This window comes from Corvus hawaiiensis, chromosome Z (assembly GCF_020740725.1).
Source record: "Corvus hawaiiensis isolate bCorHaw1 chromosome Z, bCorHaw1.pri.cur, whole genome shotgun sequence".
Taxonomy (NCBI): domain Eukaryota; kingdom Metazoa; phylum Chordata; class Aves; order Passeriformes; family Corvidae; genus Corvus; species Corvus hawaiiensis.
The window spans coordinates 75,489,479-75,508,782 of record NC_063255.1 but is presented as its reverse complement, the minus strand read 5'-3'; the positions used below and the strand labels follow the sequence as shown (position 1 = coordinate 75,508,782).

General features: G+C 44.9%; 1 protein-coding gene across 4 annotated transcripts in view; it reads left to right on the top strand.

The window, feature by feature from the left end:
• ZNF462 (zinc finger protein 462) overlaps nucleotides 1-19,304 on the top strand; it is an 87,673-nt gene that overhangs the window by 32,346 nt on the left and 36,023 nt on the right. For 3 of the 4 annotated variants that reach the window (XM_048290612.1, XM_048290614.1, XM_048290610.1), the window contains exons 2-6: nucleotides 6,288-6,538; nucleotides 7,142-12,660; nucleotides 13,525-13,689; nucleotides 15,172-15,446; nucleotides 18,486-18,604. In XM_048290612.1, coding sequence (XP_048146569.1) covers nucleotides 6,319-6,538; nucleotides 7,142-12,660; nucleotides 13,525-13,689; nucleotides 15,172-15,446; nucleotides 18,486-18,604 — 6,298 coding nt within the window. In that variant the 5' untranslated portion in view covers nucleotides 6,288-6,318. The remainder of the gene's footprint in view (nucleotides 1-6,287; nucleotides 6,539-7,141; nucleotides 12,661-13,524; nucleotides 13,690-15,171; nucleotides 15,447-18,485; nucleotides 18,605-19,304) is intronic. The other variant, XM_048290613.1, reaches the window with a different exon arrangement.

Below are 19,304 nucleotides of genomic sequence, written 5' to 3'. Positions count from 1 at the left end.
TGTAGACCCCAGGACAGAAAAAAGTAGAAGAAACATTATTTGTGAGAAATGAAGGCATGATCGGCACGGTAGGTAGCCTGAATCAGTAAAGCCCCAGCAGAAGCAGACAGGTGCCACTGTCTGATTCTCCTTACACACATTCATCGAAAATCCATGGTGTGCCTTTATCCTGCTAGGGTCTTACAGTGAGATGGCTAATAGGTATTAATACTCCATAAACATGTTTTTCTAGAGTTTTGGATTTTTTGTTTCTTTGTTTTGACTTTTTTCCACCCCCATTTTTTGAGAAGTCATAGTCTTGGGGACCCAGTTGAGTTGATAGCAATGTATGGACTCATTTCATATCATTTATGTGAGAGGTTCTGTGAATCCTTGTTATTTTCTTGAACTGAAAAAAACCCCCCAGCCATGCTTCTGGCAGCAGTTAGTAGCATCTCTTCCATGAGCTTTAAGATTAATGTGGTTTATATTTTTTTTAAAACGTAGAAGATTTTGCAAGGTGTGATAGACTTAGTGTGGTATCAGGTATGTTAAATGTCTGTATTCAGGAACATAAATAAATATCAACTGTATGGAGATCAACAAAGTTTGCTATCCTATTGTCCATGACAGGGAGATTTCTGAAAAGTCTGGAAGATAATGTACTAAGAATGTGTAGTAGGAATACCTCCTTTCGTGGAATCAGATCTGAAGCCCACTTCAGGTTCAAACACCTTTTCAGGTGGCTGGATAAGGACATTTTTGGAAGAAAATGAGTTTGTGTCTTCTCAGTTTAGATTGTTATTACTACTTATTTGTTATGAATCTCTAATAGTAAAGTTCTTCCTGAAAATACATTAAATTTTGATACATTTTCCCATGTAAGTCAAGGGAAATACTTAGTGGAAGAATGGAATCATAGGTATCAACTAACAAATCTCTTTCACCTTAAGTGCTGAGTTTCAGAATGGAACAAACAACCCCAAACTGGATGTATGGAGATACTGATAATTAAAGCTGTAACAGGTGATAAAATTTTATCATTAATTCCTTTACAAGAAAATATGAACCACAAAGGATGTATATTGCAGAGTTGCAACCCAATTCATGGAGTTCCATCAAAATCCAGTTCTATGAAATTGAAAAGAAAAAAAAAAGTGGAAAAAGAAATGGTCTTTCAGTTTAGTTTATGTTGCTACCGGCTCAGAGAAGTAACTCCAAAGACAGTCCTCAGAGGACCAAGAATTCCAATAGCTTGACTGGAATTCAGTCATTGAAACAGACCCATGAGTTGAGTAAGTTTGCCTGACTGCAGTTGAGAGCTGAATTTATTTTCTGAATTCTTAATTAATTATGGGGTTTCCTTTCATAAATGAAAGATGAGGCTGGCTTCCTCCAGTTGGAATAGCCTTCTGGTTTCCAGTTTCTCAATGTGTAAGTTTTTGCATTACTCGTATAATTGTATTTGTTCAGTCCTCGTTTTCTCTGTTGTGATCTTACATTATAAAAAGTGTTGAAGAAAAAAAAAATCAGGGGGGAAAAAAGAAAGTCCCAAATCCAAAGACATCAGAGCAGCAGCTCCACTGTACATGGGCTGAACCTGGCCAGGAGCCCAGGCAGCAGGGCTGAATTGGAATGTTCTCAGCACAGCTGTAGGCACTGGTATAAAACCCAGCCTTCTCCAGCAAGGACAAATGCCTGAGGTGTTACTCATGGGAGTTTTGAGAACTTGTCTTATCAAGCAATTACTTGCCAGCAAATTGCAGTTCCATGGTGTTTGGTAGTTAATTTCTGGAAGGGTGCAGAAGGCTGGAAAAACCTCGAGGACCATCTAGTCTAACCATCAACCAGCACTGCCCATGTTCACCCACTAAACCGTGCTCCCAAGGTACACATCCACACATCTTTTAAATACCTCCAGGGAGGGTGACTCAACCATTTCCCTGGTCCCTGCAAGGGGGAAGAAATTTTCTCTTCAGCTCCACCTTCTCACTGAGTAAAATGAAAGCTGTGTGTGCAATCTGGGTTTTGTGATGTAGGGATGAAGATGCCCCAGATCCTCTGACCAGAGGAAGGGCTGGAGAGCTGGAGATGCCTTTGTTTCACATGTAGTGTTACTAATGCTGAGCTGGAAGCTCACAGAGTGTTGTGTGGTCTGACTGACCTTTTTAGTTGTGGTTGTGCGTGTGCATATTCTTAACTTGTAGAAGCTCTGCTGACTCCATCTCAAAATATAATAGATGGGTAGTCAAACCACAGAAACTCAATTTTGAGGTCAGTGCCTTGGGCTTCACAATTAATTTTGTATTTTGAAGCTTTAAAACCAAACTTAAACATAATGATTTGTACTACTTTGGCTGCTGCCAAATTCTGTAATTACTGTTGTTCAACAAGCACAATTATCTTTTGTTTTGGATTTTTAAAAACCTCGAAATCTAATGCAACTGTGTCTCAGATGTTCTCAGGCATTTATGAGTGTAGAGAAGGATGCTGAAGACAATTTGAGACCACCTTTTGTCTTTAAAATGGTGGCTTTGAGAATCTCTTTTGCCCAATGTTTTGAAAGCTTTTTGCTCATAAGAAAAATGAGAATACCTCCATATTTAAGCATTAAGGCCATGTATTTAAGAAGAGGTTGTAAATGCAAATTAGCCAGACAATGGCATTTTAATAATGTTTCGTGAGGTTAGCATTGCATTAGTAAAAGTATTTTAGAAATCACATATTATTTATAGGCAATGTGGTCTCAAGAGATTGCTTGTGAATATGTTCAAGGGCTTGTGGGATTTATAGATTCATTTAACGGTGGTTTTGTTTGGTTGCTTCGGGTTTTTCTTCCCACACTTCTGCTGTTGAGTTAGTAGATCTGGTAACTCCTGTCTCACTCCACCTCCATTCCCCTCTAAATTTTCTTACTGAAAATGTAAATGGTTATGGAATGTGTTCCCTTAGCTGACCATGATGGAGATGGGAGAACCTTGCTTTGTCTCCTTGGCTTGGAATGTGTCTTGCCAGTGTATTACCATTGGCACTTGAAAACGCTCTTTGCTGGTTGGTAGGTGGGTCTCTCCCGGTGTCACGTCCCATGCGGACAAAAAAGGAAGAAAGATGCACATTGTGTTACAGTTTCTTTTGATATATGAGCACCAACTGGAAGTTTCTGTTTTTAGCCCTCGTGCAATGACAGGATTTTAAAGAAGAACATGGAAATGGTAGAGCAGAATTCCTTACAGAATGCTTCATCCCACTGTCAGGGTGATGCATGGTGAAAACATCACACTGAAGTCCACTCAGCTGTACCTGATGTTTGTTCCTCACGGGAAGCAGTAAGATTAACCTCTTCTCGGACTTGGTGCTGCCTTTTTGGGGCAGACCTTGCTGAGATTCAAGCTGGAACCCGTTAGAGAGTCTCCACCAGTTTTGTAATCACCAGCTATTAATGATACCTCTCAACACAAAGGTTGGTTTAAGCTTGTGTAGACAGCAGCATCCTTAAGGATGCATTCTCCAAGCAGCAGCCTGTGCTGGAGATGAACATGGTGATGGTTTTCACCTCTTGAAGCTGCCAGGATAGTCTTTTTTTCATATTCTCAGCGTTGGTCTCCCTTCTGGTTTTCTATTTCGTAAGCTGACCTGAAGTTTTCCAAAAGAGACAGAGCTGAGAGCGTTTTGCGGTGATGTTTCTAAAGGGTCTGAAGTTTTCGGGGGTCTGAGGAGGGGGAGGGCTGTGGGAAGGGGGGGGAAGAGTGAGGGTTTTTTGTGTGCGCGTTGTTTTTCATCTCTTCCACACAATGGAGCTTTCAGAGAACCTCTCTTAAAAGGCATAGCTACAGCCTTTGTGTGAAGGGTGTGTCTGCTGGCAGGGTTTGCTGATGCAGACAGGCTGGCTGGTGATTAACAAAGGTCATTAGACTTTGGAATCTGGCAGGGGAGTGGGGTGGTGTGTCTTCTGCGCCAAGCAGGAGAGCTCCCCAGGGACAGGCCCGGGTGGAGGCTCCCCGCCTGCTGTCCCCCCTCACTCCCCCGCGCCTCCTCCTCCTCCTCCTGCTCCTGGGAGGCTCAGCGGTGTGTCGCCTCTGCATGTAGGACAGCTTGGACCAGTGTCCTGATGCTGTGAATGCAGCGTTTGTGGAGCGAACCGTCACGTTTTGTCATCCATGGGACAGGGGAACCCAACCCTGAGGAGATGGTTTGGGGAAACCCAAGCCTCTGGTGAAGGAGAGAAGGTGCAGCTTTGAGGAGGGCAGGGGGAGAGCAGCGACACAATTTGGAAGGCAAGCCATGCAGGAGAAAGGGAGATGTGTTCTGGGGGATGGTGATTTTTAAAGCATCACCTAAGGAGGAGGAGTTTAAAAAGGGGGAAAAAAAAAAAGGAGAAAAAAAAAAGGCTGGTGTGCTTGAGCTGAAGCTAAGTGAGGCCATGTTGTGCACAGGCAAGAAGCTCTGAGGCTCTGAGTGCAGGAGTTGTCTGAGCTAAAATGGCTGCTCCCAAAGCTCAGAGGACTAGGGCAGCTTAGTGAGTCTTAAAGCTTCAGTGACGCAGGGGCTCATATCTCTTGAAAGTGTGATAAACACATTCAGCAGAGCTGTGGCTTGTTTGGCTGAGATGAAAGGACTAAGCTTGGGGGATGGGTAGTGAAAACTGGATGATCTGCTTTTCTGTGAAGTGCTCTAAATGCAGGAGTCGTCTGCTCCATGGAAAAATTTGTTTTCAGGTCTAATGGACTGTGCTAAAGGAGACGTGGGGTGGGGCTTCACTGACTGCTGTAATTTGATCCAGAGCAGATAGCAACCTCTTCCACACAATTTGGTCTGGTGCTTGCACATAAAGGCTTGAGTATCTCGATTATTGTAACTTTGTTAGCTGAAAAGAAGCTGGTGCAGCGTTCATTTTCTTTATTGGTGGTGAGAAGGAGTGGGGGGAGAGAAAGCACACGGTGCAGCCTGCAAAGTAATGCAGGTAAATATGTGGAGAGCCTCTGCGCTCAGACTGTCCGGAATTTGACTTGCTAGAAGTTTATTTTAGCAGGCTATCAGAAGAAGCATTCTTTCATCTAAAATCCTGGTGCAGTACCCTCTGTTGTTTCTGTGCCTTAGTGTTTTGGAGCTTTCTCCTCACTTGGTAGGTTGCTTCCTTCATACTCCACATACAACAGATGCAAGGAATTTAAATTGCTTTGGGCTGCTGTTGTGTCTTGGGCTGCTGAAATGCTTGATTTGTCATCCTTTTCCGGCACATGCATAGAAGCCTAGAGAGGCAATTGCTGTATTAGCACAGGAAGGTAGCTCTTGTGTCTAAGCACTGCACAGGGTAGGAGGGTCTAAGTCTTTTGTTTGGCATGTGCTTTGTGTCTCCTGTCCTTCATGGCAGTGCAGCCCTCTGTCGCAGGATTAATTGTCACGAGCTGAACCACCATCCTTCACTGTATTTTATGTTGCTTTATACTTGAAGGTATGCAGGGTTTTTGGATAAATCAAGGAAGTCATAATGGCTCTTGAGTCTTTGTAACTCATGTTTCCATTGTACTTTTTCGGTATGGTTATTCCCGTTGCTGTCCTTTTCTTCCTCTGGCTGTCTCCATCTCACAGACTGCTAAGGCACGAAGGTCTTGTCCCTAGAATAGACTGAAATGAAACTGTAAGCATTTTAACAAGAGTGGAGGTACCCTTAAAAGCTTGGTGGAAGTACAGCAGAGGAAAGTATTCTGCCTTGGGTTGGTGTCACTGCATCTAACCTTGCTGTTAGGTCTAGGTTTTCCACCAATATCAGGACTGATAGGATGCTGTGAAGGAAGGCAGATTTCTCCCTGTGAAAGCTTTTGATGCATGGTAGTGAATGATGCAGGAATTGTCAACTTCCTGGAAGGTTAGGGTGTGTCTCCTGAAGGCAGAAGCTCCTGTCTTCTGTTGGTAAATTCCAGTGCATGACAGGGAGTGATGTGCCATTTCTCTTCACATGGGCTGTGGTCTTTGAACAGGACCAAGTTCTGAATAACAGCCCTATGTAATGGAAAAGCCAAGAGGACAGAGTCCACTGGATCAGTAGTCACTTGTCAGAGATTCGACTGTTCGTGGAGTTGAGTCAGCAGCTTGTGAGCTACCAGATAGGACTTCTTGTGGATCTGAGTAGACGCTTCTTAATAGGTTAAGGAAAGGTTGAGTTTCACGCTGCTGTGTTTGTGGAATCTCTGCAAATGACTGAGTCATCAGAAGCTTGGTGTTACCTTGGTGTTTCCAGGATTTGTTCCAAAAGCACTGCTGTAAACTCATATCTTTCTTCTTGTTTCCTTCCCCTGTGTTTCTTGCAGATTTTTCTAATGTAAAAGATCATCCTGAACCATGGAGGTCCTGCAGTGTGATGGCTGCGATTTTCGAGCTCCATCTTACGAAGACCTAAAAGCTCACATTCAGGATGTTCACACTGCTTTTCTGCAGCCAACTGATGTCTCTGAGGAGAGTCCTACCCAGCCAAGGTCTGGTTCCCTCAATGCTAGCAACCAGACCGAGGTTGAATTTTCTTCTGTAAAGGATGAATTCGCAATTGCAGATGACATAGCAGGTAAATCTCAACTCCAAGACTGGTCTCAACTCTAAGATCTGAGCTCTTACCCCCTATTTTACATTTGTCTTATTTCAATATGTTTTAGTTTCTGCCTTTAATGTGGTTTAAAAATTTGCATTATGTCAGCAAAGCAGGTATCTAGCATCAGCCATACTGGTTCTGACCATGGCTTTTTTTTTTTTTCCCCCCGCAAATGTAAGCATGGAGGATGGTTTTATTTCCCAGCTTCTTTTCATGGGGTTCTGCATACTGATTTTTCATTTTCAGCTTCTCATGGTTGTTCTTCACTACCATGAATCTCCTCAAAATTTTCAACTTTTGTTAGTGTACTAGTTTTATTTTTTTCCCCCAAGAAGGTAGTATTGGTAATTATCCACCCAAAACTGTACGCCACAGTCGTTTATATGTAGACATGCACAGTGGTCACTTTTCTGACCATTGCCAGGTCTGTAGATATTACCATAAGTAAGTGAGGGAATCCTGGAGTGGTTATTGTCAGTTCAGGATGTGGTTACATTCTTAAGCATACGGGGTGGGTGGAGGAAAAGCCTTTTTATTTTATTTTATTTATTTACATATACACCTTAATTCTCATTTTAGGGCAAAATGCAACAAGTCAGATGGGGACTGGAAGTTACTATAGCCAGAGCCAGACTTTCTATGGGCAGCATATGGCTCCAAATCCTAAACCAACCAGCAAGTTTTTCCAGTGCAAGTTCTGTGTGCGTTACTTCCGTTCCAAAAACCTCCTCATAGAGCACACACGGAAGGTTCATGGAGCACAGGCTGGGGGAAGCTCAGTGGGGCCACCAGCTTCTAGTTCCCTAAATTACAACATCATGATGCATGAAGGGTTTGGTAAAGTTTTCAGTTGCCAGTTCTGCACCTACAAGTCACCCAGGCGTGCAAGGATTATTAAGCACCAGAAAATGTATCACAAAAACAACCTGAAAGAGAGTTCAGCTCCTTCTTCTTCTGCTGCTGCTGCTGCTGCTGTGTCTGAATCATCGTCTGCTTCTGTGCCAGTGCAGGAACCCTGCAAGGAGCTGCCGGCAGAGGTGGTGGAGCGGAGCATTTTGGAGTCGATGGTCAAGCCCCTGACCAAGTCTAGGGGCAACTTTTGCTGTGAGTGGTGCAGCTACCAGACACCTCGGAGGGAGCGCTGGTGTGACCACATGATGAAGAAGCACCGCAGCATGGTGAAAATACTGTCGAGCCTGAGGCAGCAGCAGGATGGAACCAGTGCACCCGAGCTGCAGAGTAAGAGTGCCCAGAGTGCCTCTCCAAACTCGAATTACATTTCCATGAACACAACAGGACGTGAGATGTCGAATGCTAATGTCTCAAACTTCAGGGGATCAATGGGCAATTCTCTTATCAGGCCCAACTCTTCTACATCTTCAAAGTTTTCTTCTGTGTCTTACCCTCAAATAAAGCCTAAGTCACCTCACAACTCGGGCATGGTTAATTTGTCTGACAGATCCCGCTATGGAATTGCTGATATGACGAATTCTTCTGCTGACCTGGAAACAAGCAGTATGCTAAATGACTCCAGCTCAGATGAAGAGCTAAATGAAATGGACAGCGAGAATGGCTTAAACTCCATGGATCACCAGACCTCAGGAATGTCTGCAGAGCAGCTGATGGGATCTGATGGCAACAAACTATTGGAAACAAAGGGAATTCCCTTTAGAAGATACATGAACAGGTTCCAGTGTCCTTTCTGCCCTTTCCTGACGATGCACCGCCGAAGTATTTCCCGTCACATCGAGAACATCCACCTGTCTGGGAAGACGGCGGTGTACAAGTGTGATGAGTGCCCCTTCACCTGCAAGAGCTCACTGAAGCTCGGTGCCCACAAGCAGTGTCACACAGGAGCAACATCCGACTGGGACACCATGAACTCCCAGGCTGAGAGCATTGCCTCGTCCCTGAATGACAGCACAGTGTCTTTTGAGAGTGGGAATATCAACGGCAGGAAGTCAGCTGGGATGATGGAACCCGTGCAGCCACAGCCTCAGCCTCAGCCGCAGCCGCAGCAGCCGCAGCAGCAATCACCCCAGCCCCATTCACAGCATCCATACAAGTGCACGTTGTGCAACTATTCCACCACCACTTTGAAAGGCCTCAGAGTTCATCAGCAGCACAAGCATTCGTTCTGTGACAACTTGCCAAAATACGATGGGCCACCATCGAACGCACCACAGGAGAGCGAGGCAGATGCTCACCCCTCTGCCAGCACGGTGAAGAAGAGCCAGACCTCCATCCTTGGGCTCTCATCTAAAAATAACTTTGTTGCAAAAGCTCCTAGGAAGGTCTCAAATGACTTCCCCTTAGATCTCTCTCCCGTGAAAAAGAGAACTAGAATTGATGAAATAGCGAGCAACCTGCAGAGCAAGATCAGCCAAAACAAACAGCAGGAGGATGCTGTGATTAATGTGGAGGATGATGAGGAAGAGGAGGAGGACAATGAGGTGGAGATAGAGGTGGAGTTAGACAGAGAAGAAGAGCAAACAGAACCAATGATAGAGGTTTCCAGTTCTTACGCACCCCAGCAAATGTGGGGCAGAGAGGCTAATGATTCCCAGAAGGAGGCAAGCTTCAGGAGCATGCAGCATGACTACAATTCCACCAACGGGGCAGAGATTGAGCTTACTTTGTCCGAGGATGAGGAGGACTATTACTCTGCTGTCAGCATGAAGGACCATCAGAGCCCTAATGCCTCTGTTCTGGGGAGCCAGTCCAACATGTACGGTACCGACCAGAACAATGAGAATTCGGAGTTCAGTGACTCTGGCAGGCTTTACTATTGTAAACACTGTGATTTCAGCAACAAATCTGCCAGGAGTGTTAGCACCCACTACCAGCGAATGCATCCCTACATAAAATTCAGCTTTAGGTACATCCTGGATCCCAATGATCACAGTGCAGTGTACCGCTGTCTTGAGTGCTACATTGACTACACAAACTTTGAAGACCTGCAGCAGCATTATGGAGAGCATCATCCTGAAGCTATGAATGTACTGAACTTTGATCATTCTGATCTGATCTACCGCTGCCGCTTCTGCTCTTACACAAGCCCAAATGTTAGAAGCCTGATGCCACATTACCAAAGAATGCATCCCACAGTGAAAATTAACAATGCAATGATATTTTCAAGCTATGTTGTTGAGCAGCAAGAAGGGCTGAACACGGAGTCTCAGACACTGAGAGAGATCTTGAATTCTGCTCCAAAAACTATGGCAACCTCCACCCCCGTGGCTCGCGGGGCTGGTGTGCCAGCTGGTTTTAACAAAAGTGCCACCAAGAGCTTCAGTCCTGAATGTGAAAATCAGAAGGAACCTTCAGTCAACACTGTGGTTGTTTATGACTGTGATGTGTGTTCATTTGCAAGCCCTAACATGCACTCAGTTTTGGTGCACTACCAGAAAAAGCACCCCGAAGAGAAAGCCTCTTATTTCAGAATCCAGAAGACCATGCGTGTAGTCTCTGTCGACAGGGGCTCTGCCCTCGCTCAAATGTCGTTTGAGCTGGGGGCTCCCATCTCCCCAAAACTGTCCAACTTGGCTTCTCAGCCTCCACCTCCCCCACCACCACCCCCAGACCTCTCTACTGAGCTCTACTACTGCAAACACTGTTCCTACAGCAACCGCTCTGTGGTGGGGGTGCTTGTCCACTACCAGAAGAGGCACCCAGAGATCAAAGTCACGGCCAAGTACATCAGGCAGGCCCCCCCGACCGCAGCCATGATGCGGGCAGGGGAGCTGCCACCTGGCATGCAGAGGCCGCCGGTGTCCATGCAGCAGCTGGGCCGCGGCGGATCCGAGACCTCCGTGAACCCTCCCGAGAACGAAATGTTCTTCTGCCAGCACTGTGATTACGGGAACCGGACCGTGAAGGGCGTGCTCATCCACTATCAGAAGAAGCATCGCGACTTCAAAGCCAACGCGGATGTGATCCGGCAACACACGGCCACCATCAGGAGCCTTTGTGACCGCAGCCAGAAGAAGTCAGCTGGCAGCCTGCCTGCCCACACCTCCGGCACCGAGCGGGACAAGTCCAAGCTGAGAGCCCTCAAGTGCAGGCAGTGCAGCTACACGTCCCCGTACTTCTATGCATTGAGGAAGCATATTAAGAAAGACCACCCGAATCTGAAGGCCACGGTCACGTCCATACTGAGGTGGGCGTTTCTGGATGGCTTGATAGAAGCTGGTTATCACTGTGAATGGTGCATTTATTCACACACTGAGCCAAGTGGCTTGCTTGTGCATTACCAAAGGAGACATCCCGAGCATTATGTTGATTATACCTACATGGCAACCAAACTCTGGGCAGGTCCTGATCCTTCCCCTCCTGCCCTAGTGATGCCAACAGAGATGAAGACCTATAAATGCAGAGACTGCATTTTTGAAGCATCTTCTATTTGGGATATTACTAATCACTACCAAGCATTTCACCCTTGGGCCATGAATGGAGATGAGTCTGTGTTGCTAGATATCATTAAGGAGAAAGATTCTGTTGAGAAAACCATGCCACAGCCTGATGAAGGTGGGGTCAGAATGGATTCTGAAGACCAGATGGCAACATCACAGATGGATCAGGATGCTGAGTGTGCAGAGGATCCCAGCCTTTCCCATGAAAAAACTGTCCAGCTGGCTTCTGCAAATCCTGCCATCTCCTCCACTCCGTATCAGTGCACAGTGTGCCAGTCTGAGTACAACAACCTGCATGGCCTCCTGACACATTATGGCAAAAAGCATCCTGGCATGAAAGTGAAAGCAGCAGACTTTGCTCAGGACATAGACATTAACCCAGGGGCTGTCTATAAGTGCAGACACTGCCCATACATTAACACACGTATTCATGGTGTCCTCACACACTACCAGAAGCGGCACCCATCAGTAAAAGTCACTGCTGAAGACTTTGTGCATGACGTGGAGCAGTCGACTGATATTGCTCAGAACGATGTGGAAGAGACAAGCAGGATTTTCAAGCAAGGCTATGGTGCTTACCGGTGCAAACTCTGCCCTTACACCCACGGAACCCTTGAGAAGCTGAAAATCCACTACGAGAAGTACCACAATCAACCTGAATTTGATGTTTTTGCCCAGTCGCCACCAAAGGTGTCTGCCTCAGTGGAGCCAGACATGGTGACTGAAATCAAGGCCTCCCCAGAAATTGCTGCTGAGGATGTTGGAGAGGTCTCCATGCCAGCGCCTCATTTCTCCAGTTCTCACTTAGTGTCTCACACAGTTTTCCGGTGTCAGCTCTGCAAATATTTCTGCTCCACCCGGAAGGGGATAGCCAGGCACTACCGCATCAAACATAACAATGTCCGGGCACAGCCAGAGGGCAAGAACAACCTCTTCAAGTGTGCTCTATGTTCCTACACCAACCCCATCCGCAAAGGGCTTGCAGCACACTACCAGAAAAGACATGACATTGATGCTTACTACACTCACTGCCTGGCAGCCTCCAGGACGGTAAGCGACAAACCCAATAAAGTGATCATTCCATCTCCTCCCAAGGATGACACTCCTCAGCTAAGTGAGGAGCTGAGGAGGGCTGTAGAGAAGAAGAAGTGCTCGCTCTGCTCCTTCCAGTCCTTCAGCAAGAAGGGCATCGTTTCCCACTACATGAAGCGTCACCCTGGTGTCTTCCCTAAGAAGCAGCACGCCAGCAAGCTGGGGGGATACTTCACTGCTGTGTACGCTGATGAGCATGAAAAACCAGCTCCAGCCGAGGAGAGGAACGACTTCGAAAAGCCTGAGGTGGAGGCTGAGGCTCAGGAAATCGAGTGGCTTCCCTTCAGGTGCATTAAATGTTTCAAGCTGTCCTTCAGCACGGCAGAGCTGCTGTGCATGCATTACACTGACCACCACAGCAAGGATTTGAAGAGGGACTTTTCCATACTTGGAAGCGGCACCCGCTCTCAGAGCCCTGTCTACCAGTGCAAGCACTGTGATACAAAACTGCATAGCACGGCAGAGCTGACTGCACACTTGAATGGTCACAATGAGGAATTCCAGAAGCGTGCCAAACGTCAGGAGAGGAGGAAGCAGCTTTTGAGCAAGCAGAAATATGCAGATGGTGCTTTTGCAGATTTCAAACAAGAGAGGGTAAGGATTTGTGTGTCTGGTCTCTTTCTCTGCCCCCTGCTCCCCTCTGGGGAGCCCACCAATACCCACTTGCATGTTCTCTTTGACAGCCAAATGACCACAGGCTAATGGATGACTCAGAGTGCCAGTGAGCTCCATAAGTCAATTACACATTCTGCTTTAATTCTTCATCCATCCCCACATCTCCCTAGGTTCTGTAGGAAATCTTGTTCCTTCCTACTGCTTCATTCAGTGTTTTCTTTATCTTCTTTCCTCCCTCCCACGCTTCTGGAGGGCCATCTGTGTCTGACAGTCGCTTGTTCTTTTGTGGCAAGGCTGCCATGTACTGTGTCGCAGATTCTCTACAAAATGTCCCATCCTCTTCTTCCATGTCCCTCTGAATAACATATCAGTTTGCTTCTCAACCTTCTCTCTCTCAGTCCTTTTTCTCATTGAGCACTCAGTGTGAGCATGACATAAACCTGTCTGGTGACAGAAGCTTTGGGCAAGTGCCTTAGAGGACCAAATTGTTGCTCAGTTTCTTGCCCGCTTTCCTCCTTCCTTCTGCTTCAGTTTGAGAAATACACTTGGCAGGAAAAGCTTTGCACAGATGTTGGGGAGGTCATGGGGTCATGGAGGAGAAGGCACAGTTCAGGCTAAAGTGGAATGGTCTTCTAGAGGACCGCTGTTAACCATGAACTGAAGGGTTTTTCTGCACAGATGTCTCGTCCACTTGGTAGGAATTAATGATGTCAACAGGAATTGACCTTGCAGTTCTGCAGAACTGGACATCGAGTATAACGTCAGGTCTGAAGTCTGGTCTGTGCTCCTAAGAACGATGTGACAAAACCTGCTTCATTGATTTATGCTTGTGTGCTCAAACAGGCTTTTGGACACTTGGAAGACGTTTCAAAACTCAAGGAGAGGAAGGTGGTTGGCTACAAATGCAAATTTTGCGTGGAAGTCCATCCAACACTTCGAGCCATCTGTAATCACCTCCGCAAGCATGTCCAATACGGGAATGTCTCTTCTGTGTCAGCCACAGTAAAGGTAAGAATTCCTTAAAGGTGACTGAAAGTGACTGAAACTACTCGCATTGTGTAAAATAAAGGCCTTGTTGTTAACCTGTGGAGGGCTCTTGTGAAGTTGAATGGGTTTTGAACTGGACATTCCGGTTCAGCATGATGTTTTAATCTAACATTAAGTTTCTGAAGTGTGTTTGGTTCATTTCAAGATGTTTTAACTTTTTTTCACTCTTGATCCAGGGGCACGAAGACTCTTTAAATTCTCATTTCTTCTCAGCCACAAAGGAGTTGATGTCGTTGATGACCGAAAGACTTGGTTTATGAGCGGGGAACTTTCTCTCAGCTACTTTCTGGGCTACGTTTCTGCTTAGTTAAGCTCAAAAAGAGCTGTTAATTTTCCTTTTATATATATATTTTTTTTAAATTTTTTTTTTTAAGAAGAGGAAGTGTGCACCTTTCCACATTGGAACTTGCACGCTGGCTCCAAACAAAACAGTCAGTGGCCAGCTGAGCCAGCGATCCCCTTCAGGTGATGAGGTGCAAACGTGTTGTTCCTTTCTCCCTGTGGAAAGAGGTGCCTCCTATGACATCTCCAAGGACAGGCGATGTCCCAAAGTCTGATTTCCAGGATATTTATTGGCAGGGGAAGTGAAAGTGCACCAAGGCTGTGGGAACTAGCTCTTGTCAGAGACTCCTGCTGCCTGACTGACAGGGCTTTTTTGGTGACATAATCTGCTTTTTATGGGGAAGCCGTGTCCTCCACAGCCTAACTCGCACCACCTGAGAGAGCTTTCATTGCCCTACCACTGACCTTTCTTTACCTTCTTATCTGGTACTCCTGACAGATTCAGATGCTTCCCTCCTAAGAGTCCTTTCCCTCTTCTCCTCGCTTCTCAAGTCATGCTTATGTAGGGTCAGTGCTTTCTTTTGAGTAAATAGAAATCTTGCATCAGGGAACAAAAGCTGAGAGCCACGGTCTAAAGAATGTGCTCTTACAGGGTATTTAAGTAGCTGCACAAATGCATGTTCTGGTTAGAAAAGAGAAAGGAAAGTTATGAAAGAGAGTTGAAAATAAAAAAGACTTTTTCTGTTTGCTCTATATTTTTGAAGAGGTTTCTAGGGGCTTAGTGTACCGGCTTCTTTCTTTAGAGTTCGACACTGATGGACAAAACCTACTGTGGAGTAGACAACTATATTAGTTTGCAGGGTAGCTACAGTCAGCCAGAGCAAAATAAACTGTCATTTATCTTGATCAAGGAGTGAGTTTTTTTTTTTTTGACATATGCATGCATGTATATAATAGATATAATCATGTTTTTCCCTCCCAAGAATAGATAATTTTTTTATATTTTTTTTTTCAGAAAGCCATTGATGTGGAGTTTGTGTAGGGATATATTTAGAGAAATAATGCAGTGGGAAACCTGGACATTCTGATGAACACAGGGGAAAGACCGAGGGGCAGAAGGGAGAGAGAATTGATGGCTCTGGGGGGGTATGTGTTTTTTAGCAGGAAGCTGAAGATCCTTCAAACACAACTTTGATGGAGGGTTTTGAGGGAGCCAAAGACCCTGGCATTGTGGAATTTACAGAAGCTGAATATGGAGCATCCCTGGAAGATGAAGCCAGGCCTGGGGGCTACCACTGCAGCCAGTGTGACCGGGTTTTGATGTCTATGCAGGGTCTGCGATCCCACGAGAGGAGTCACTTGGCTCTGGCCATGTTTACCCGGGAAGACAAGTACAGCTGCCAGTATTGCTCCTTTGTCTCTGCTTTCAGGCACAAGTAAGTTGTGGCTTTTACTTTTGTTTCCTAAAAATCACCTGCTAGCAGTGCTGTTTTGTGGGCTGACACTGAAGAAGGGCTCGCTCGACTTGATGTTGAGCCACGCTTTTCTCGTGGTATTTACATAGTTCCCACCTACAATATCCTTGGCCATTATGGTTGGCTGTTCATAAGATTTCACCTTTGTATTTTCTTGAATTCATGTCAGCCCTCTTTTTGCATGTAGGGGAGAGGCATGCAGGCCAAAGAATAAGAATTATTTCAGTAGGCAAACAGTGCAGCCCACTACTTTAGGCACCCTTGTCAAATGCATGAGGCTTAACAAGCCAAGAAGTATTTTCCTAGTTAATCTTTCATATTTAAGAAACTTCTGCTGCATGTAACTTACCTTGTTTGTAATTACTACAGCTCTTTGTGGGTTGAGTTTTCATTTCTCTTGTTAAAACAGTGCCATAAATTTATCTTAGATCAGATTTTTTTTTCTTAATTATGGCATGCAGTTTCAGTCTACAAATATTTCAAATTCATACCAGTGTGGTATAGGAATGACTCCTTCACCCTGCTTCCTTGTCTGATACATGTTGATCATTAATAGTCACATTTCTTATAATTTGTTTCCCTGAGCTTTGACTTAGTTTTAAGTTTGTTAGTTTTAGAAATTATTTTAATTGTAAAAATGTGTGTCCCCCTCCCCCAAAATGGGGTTTGTGATATATTTTGGCATCCTGGACCTGATTCACAGGTCTGTATTTTCTCTTAATGTCTGGGGAGAGAGCTGCTTATTCACTCTTTTAACAAAAGAAGACAGATCCAGGTACTCATTTGATGTAGGCATTCACAGCACTCTCTCTTAAATTTGGTGATGACGTCACCACTTTGCAATCAAATGCATGTGGAAGAGAAGGCATTTTTTTAGTTCCTTGTGTTAAAAAGCAAGGTTTCTGGTGGTGTCACAGCACTGCAAATTGATGCCACAGTTTGGTCTGCCTTGTTGGGAAGGTCCACGGGCTTGAGCAGCCCAGAGTAGGAAAGGGATTTAGGGGAAGGATGTGTACTGCTTTGGGAAGGCTGACAGTGAGGAGAGCCCCTGCAGGACTTGCTGTTTGCCCAGTAAACTTGCTTCAACAATCAGACTTTTGTTGGGTTTGGTGCCTAGTTACTCTGTTTCCTGCAGAGGATAAGTCATGTCCCAGAAGTTGCAGGATGGGTAAATCAAAAAGTGGTGGATGGCAGGGAAGAGCTCATCACCTAACTTGATAATAGGTGTGGTTTCTGTTGTTGAAGTTGTTTGCTTCTTCTTTTATTTTTGTTTCTGATGCAATTATTCTCCTGGGAGATTAAGTCTGTGAAAGAAACCAAACCAAATGTTTAAACAGCCTGAATCTGAACGAAACTTTTAAAACCTCCTTTTGGAAGAGTGCAGCTGGCAAAGTATGTGGTTGTGAATATAGTTTTAATTATTGCCATGTAGAGTACCTTGAGGTATATATTTATAATAGCTTAATATGTATTACATACCTCTTTGGCAGCCTGCTTTAATTGTTAAGTAATCTCATTCCCTGGAGGCTATTTAAAACAAGTTTTGTTCTGTGAAGTACTCACTGCAGGCATTCAAAGCCTTACTCATTTAGGAGAATTTTTCCCCCATTTCTCTAGGAAACCTGTGCATTTTGTCTTGCCAGAATCCCCATCCTGGATTTCTGCTAAAGTTATATTGTATGAAGTGACCCTGAGAGGAGATACAAGTTCATTTTCTATTTTTTTTTTTTTTTTGCTGTTATCAGATGTTTGAATACACAGGCTTCAGTGTTAGCTCTCGTAAACAGGGATTTTCTGGCTCAGGCTCTTGTCAGTGTGGGACTAAAGATCACGTGAAATCTTGTGTAGCGTGACAGGGCTGGAGCAACTGCTACTTGAGCTACATGTTGATATTCCATAAAAGAGCAGGACAATTTGGGACAAATAAAAAGAACTATGCCCGAAATACATCCAGAACTAAGTGGGGGATGGAGGGCAGTTTTGGCAAGTTGCAACTCCTGCAGTGTCTCTGCCCTGTTGTTGTTCCATCACCGTGTGTGTGTGAGATGACTCAAGCTAAGACGAGATCACAAAGCAGAAATGTGTCCAAAGTAGAGGCTGCACTGGAAATGTTTACAGCTTGGGCTCAGACTACTTGCCTGCCACCCAGAGACAGTGAATTCATGCCTGTCAGCCACAGTGTAGGAACTGCAGAGCTCTGCAGGATTCACTCAGTTAGAATGAATTTGATCTTATGTTAGAAAATGTGGGAAACATCCTTTTTTCCTCCTCCAAACTTTACTGAGCTGCTACAGCAAATTGTGGAGAGAGCAGTGTTTGATCACTTCGCTGTATTCAGGCTGTTGGTACTTCCATTTTCCCTGAAGAAAGTAGAGGCTGGTCTTTGCCACCCCTTCTCCTCCTGCTGAGCTTCATGTAGAATCTCCTACACTGCTGCTTCTGAAACTCCGCTGCCTTTTAATCCTGGAACTCATCAACTGTACCCTGCTGGCACCCTCCCCAGAGCAGGATCTCTAATCTGCTTTTGCTGCAGTAACCAAAAGAAGGCTTCCTCAGTAAAGCTGGTCAACAAAAAAAATATATTTTTTTTTATTTTTTTTTTAATCCTTGATCAACAGGACAAGAGGGGACATATTTTCACAAAAACGTTTGGCAGGAGAAAAACTGTATAATGATCATTTAATAAGAAAATAATTTCTTGCCTGTTTCATATTTCTTCTTTCTGGGTCATGCATAACTTAGTTTATACTAATCTTGCCCTGTAAGTTTATTTAGGTGGCTTGCTCTCTGTATGAACAGAACTGGTGTCAGCTCTGCTCCTTTCCATCACACTAGGTTTGACTTTGTTGTTTAAGCAGATGTGTTGAGTTTGTTGAAGAGAGAGTATGAGAAAGAATCCTTACTTGTTCTGTTGTTGCTATAAAGTGCTTTGGTTTGCCTCTGAAGGGACGGCTGAAATGGTTGACTCTTTTCTTGTCTCCCTTTCTGTCTCTTTTCAAGCCTGGACCGCCACATGCAGACCCACCATGGACACCACAAGCCGTTCCGCTGCAAACTGTGCCCCTTCAAGTCCTCCTACAACAGCCGCCTGAAAACCCATATCCTCAAGGCTCACGCTGGTAAGTTTTTCCTCTCTGAGTCTTGCAGCCTGGCAGCTGAAATGGCCCGTGTTGTTCTTGTGGCTGATCACAGATGCTGGGTTGAACCACGTGTTTTGTCACCAGAACTGGGTAAGATTTTTTTCCAAAGGCCACAGTCGTGGCTTGCCAGCCAGTGAAACCTGTTGGGATAAGTGGGCGTTTGGGTAATGGGAAGGGCAGGGATTTAAAATGATGGGTACTTCAAGAACTTCTTTCTTCTCTTTTCTTTTATATGAGTGGTATTTTTTTTTCCTTATTTCTGCTTTTCTCCAAGTGGATTTCATCACTTAACACCACAGACGCCATAACAAAATTGGCAGTGAGCTTTGCTCTGCTCTTTGTATTTATGTTTCTGCTTTAGGTGACTCTGGGAAAAAGACTGTGAACTGCACCTTGGTTTTGGTAGAGTCTTATACTGGTTTTCATGTTGTAACCAAACACTGCAAACTTTGGGAGTCAGGTCTGTGTGCAACAGACTGAGAATGTCAGAATTGCATTACCAGACATGGAAATCTGCAAATCTCTGTATTTCAGTATGGAATCCATGCAAGCAAGCAAGCAGACATGCTTCTGAGGAACTGGAACTGGGAAGGTGATGTGTCACGCAGAGTAGGTCACCTGAGATTGTGGCACCGTTGATCATTAAAAAATGAGACTCAGGATTTCCTCATCTTTATTC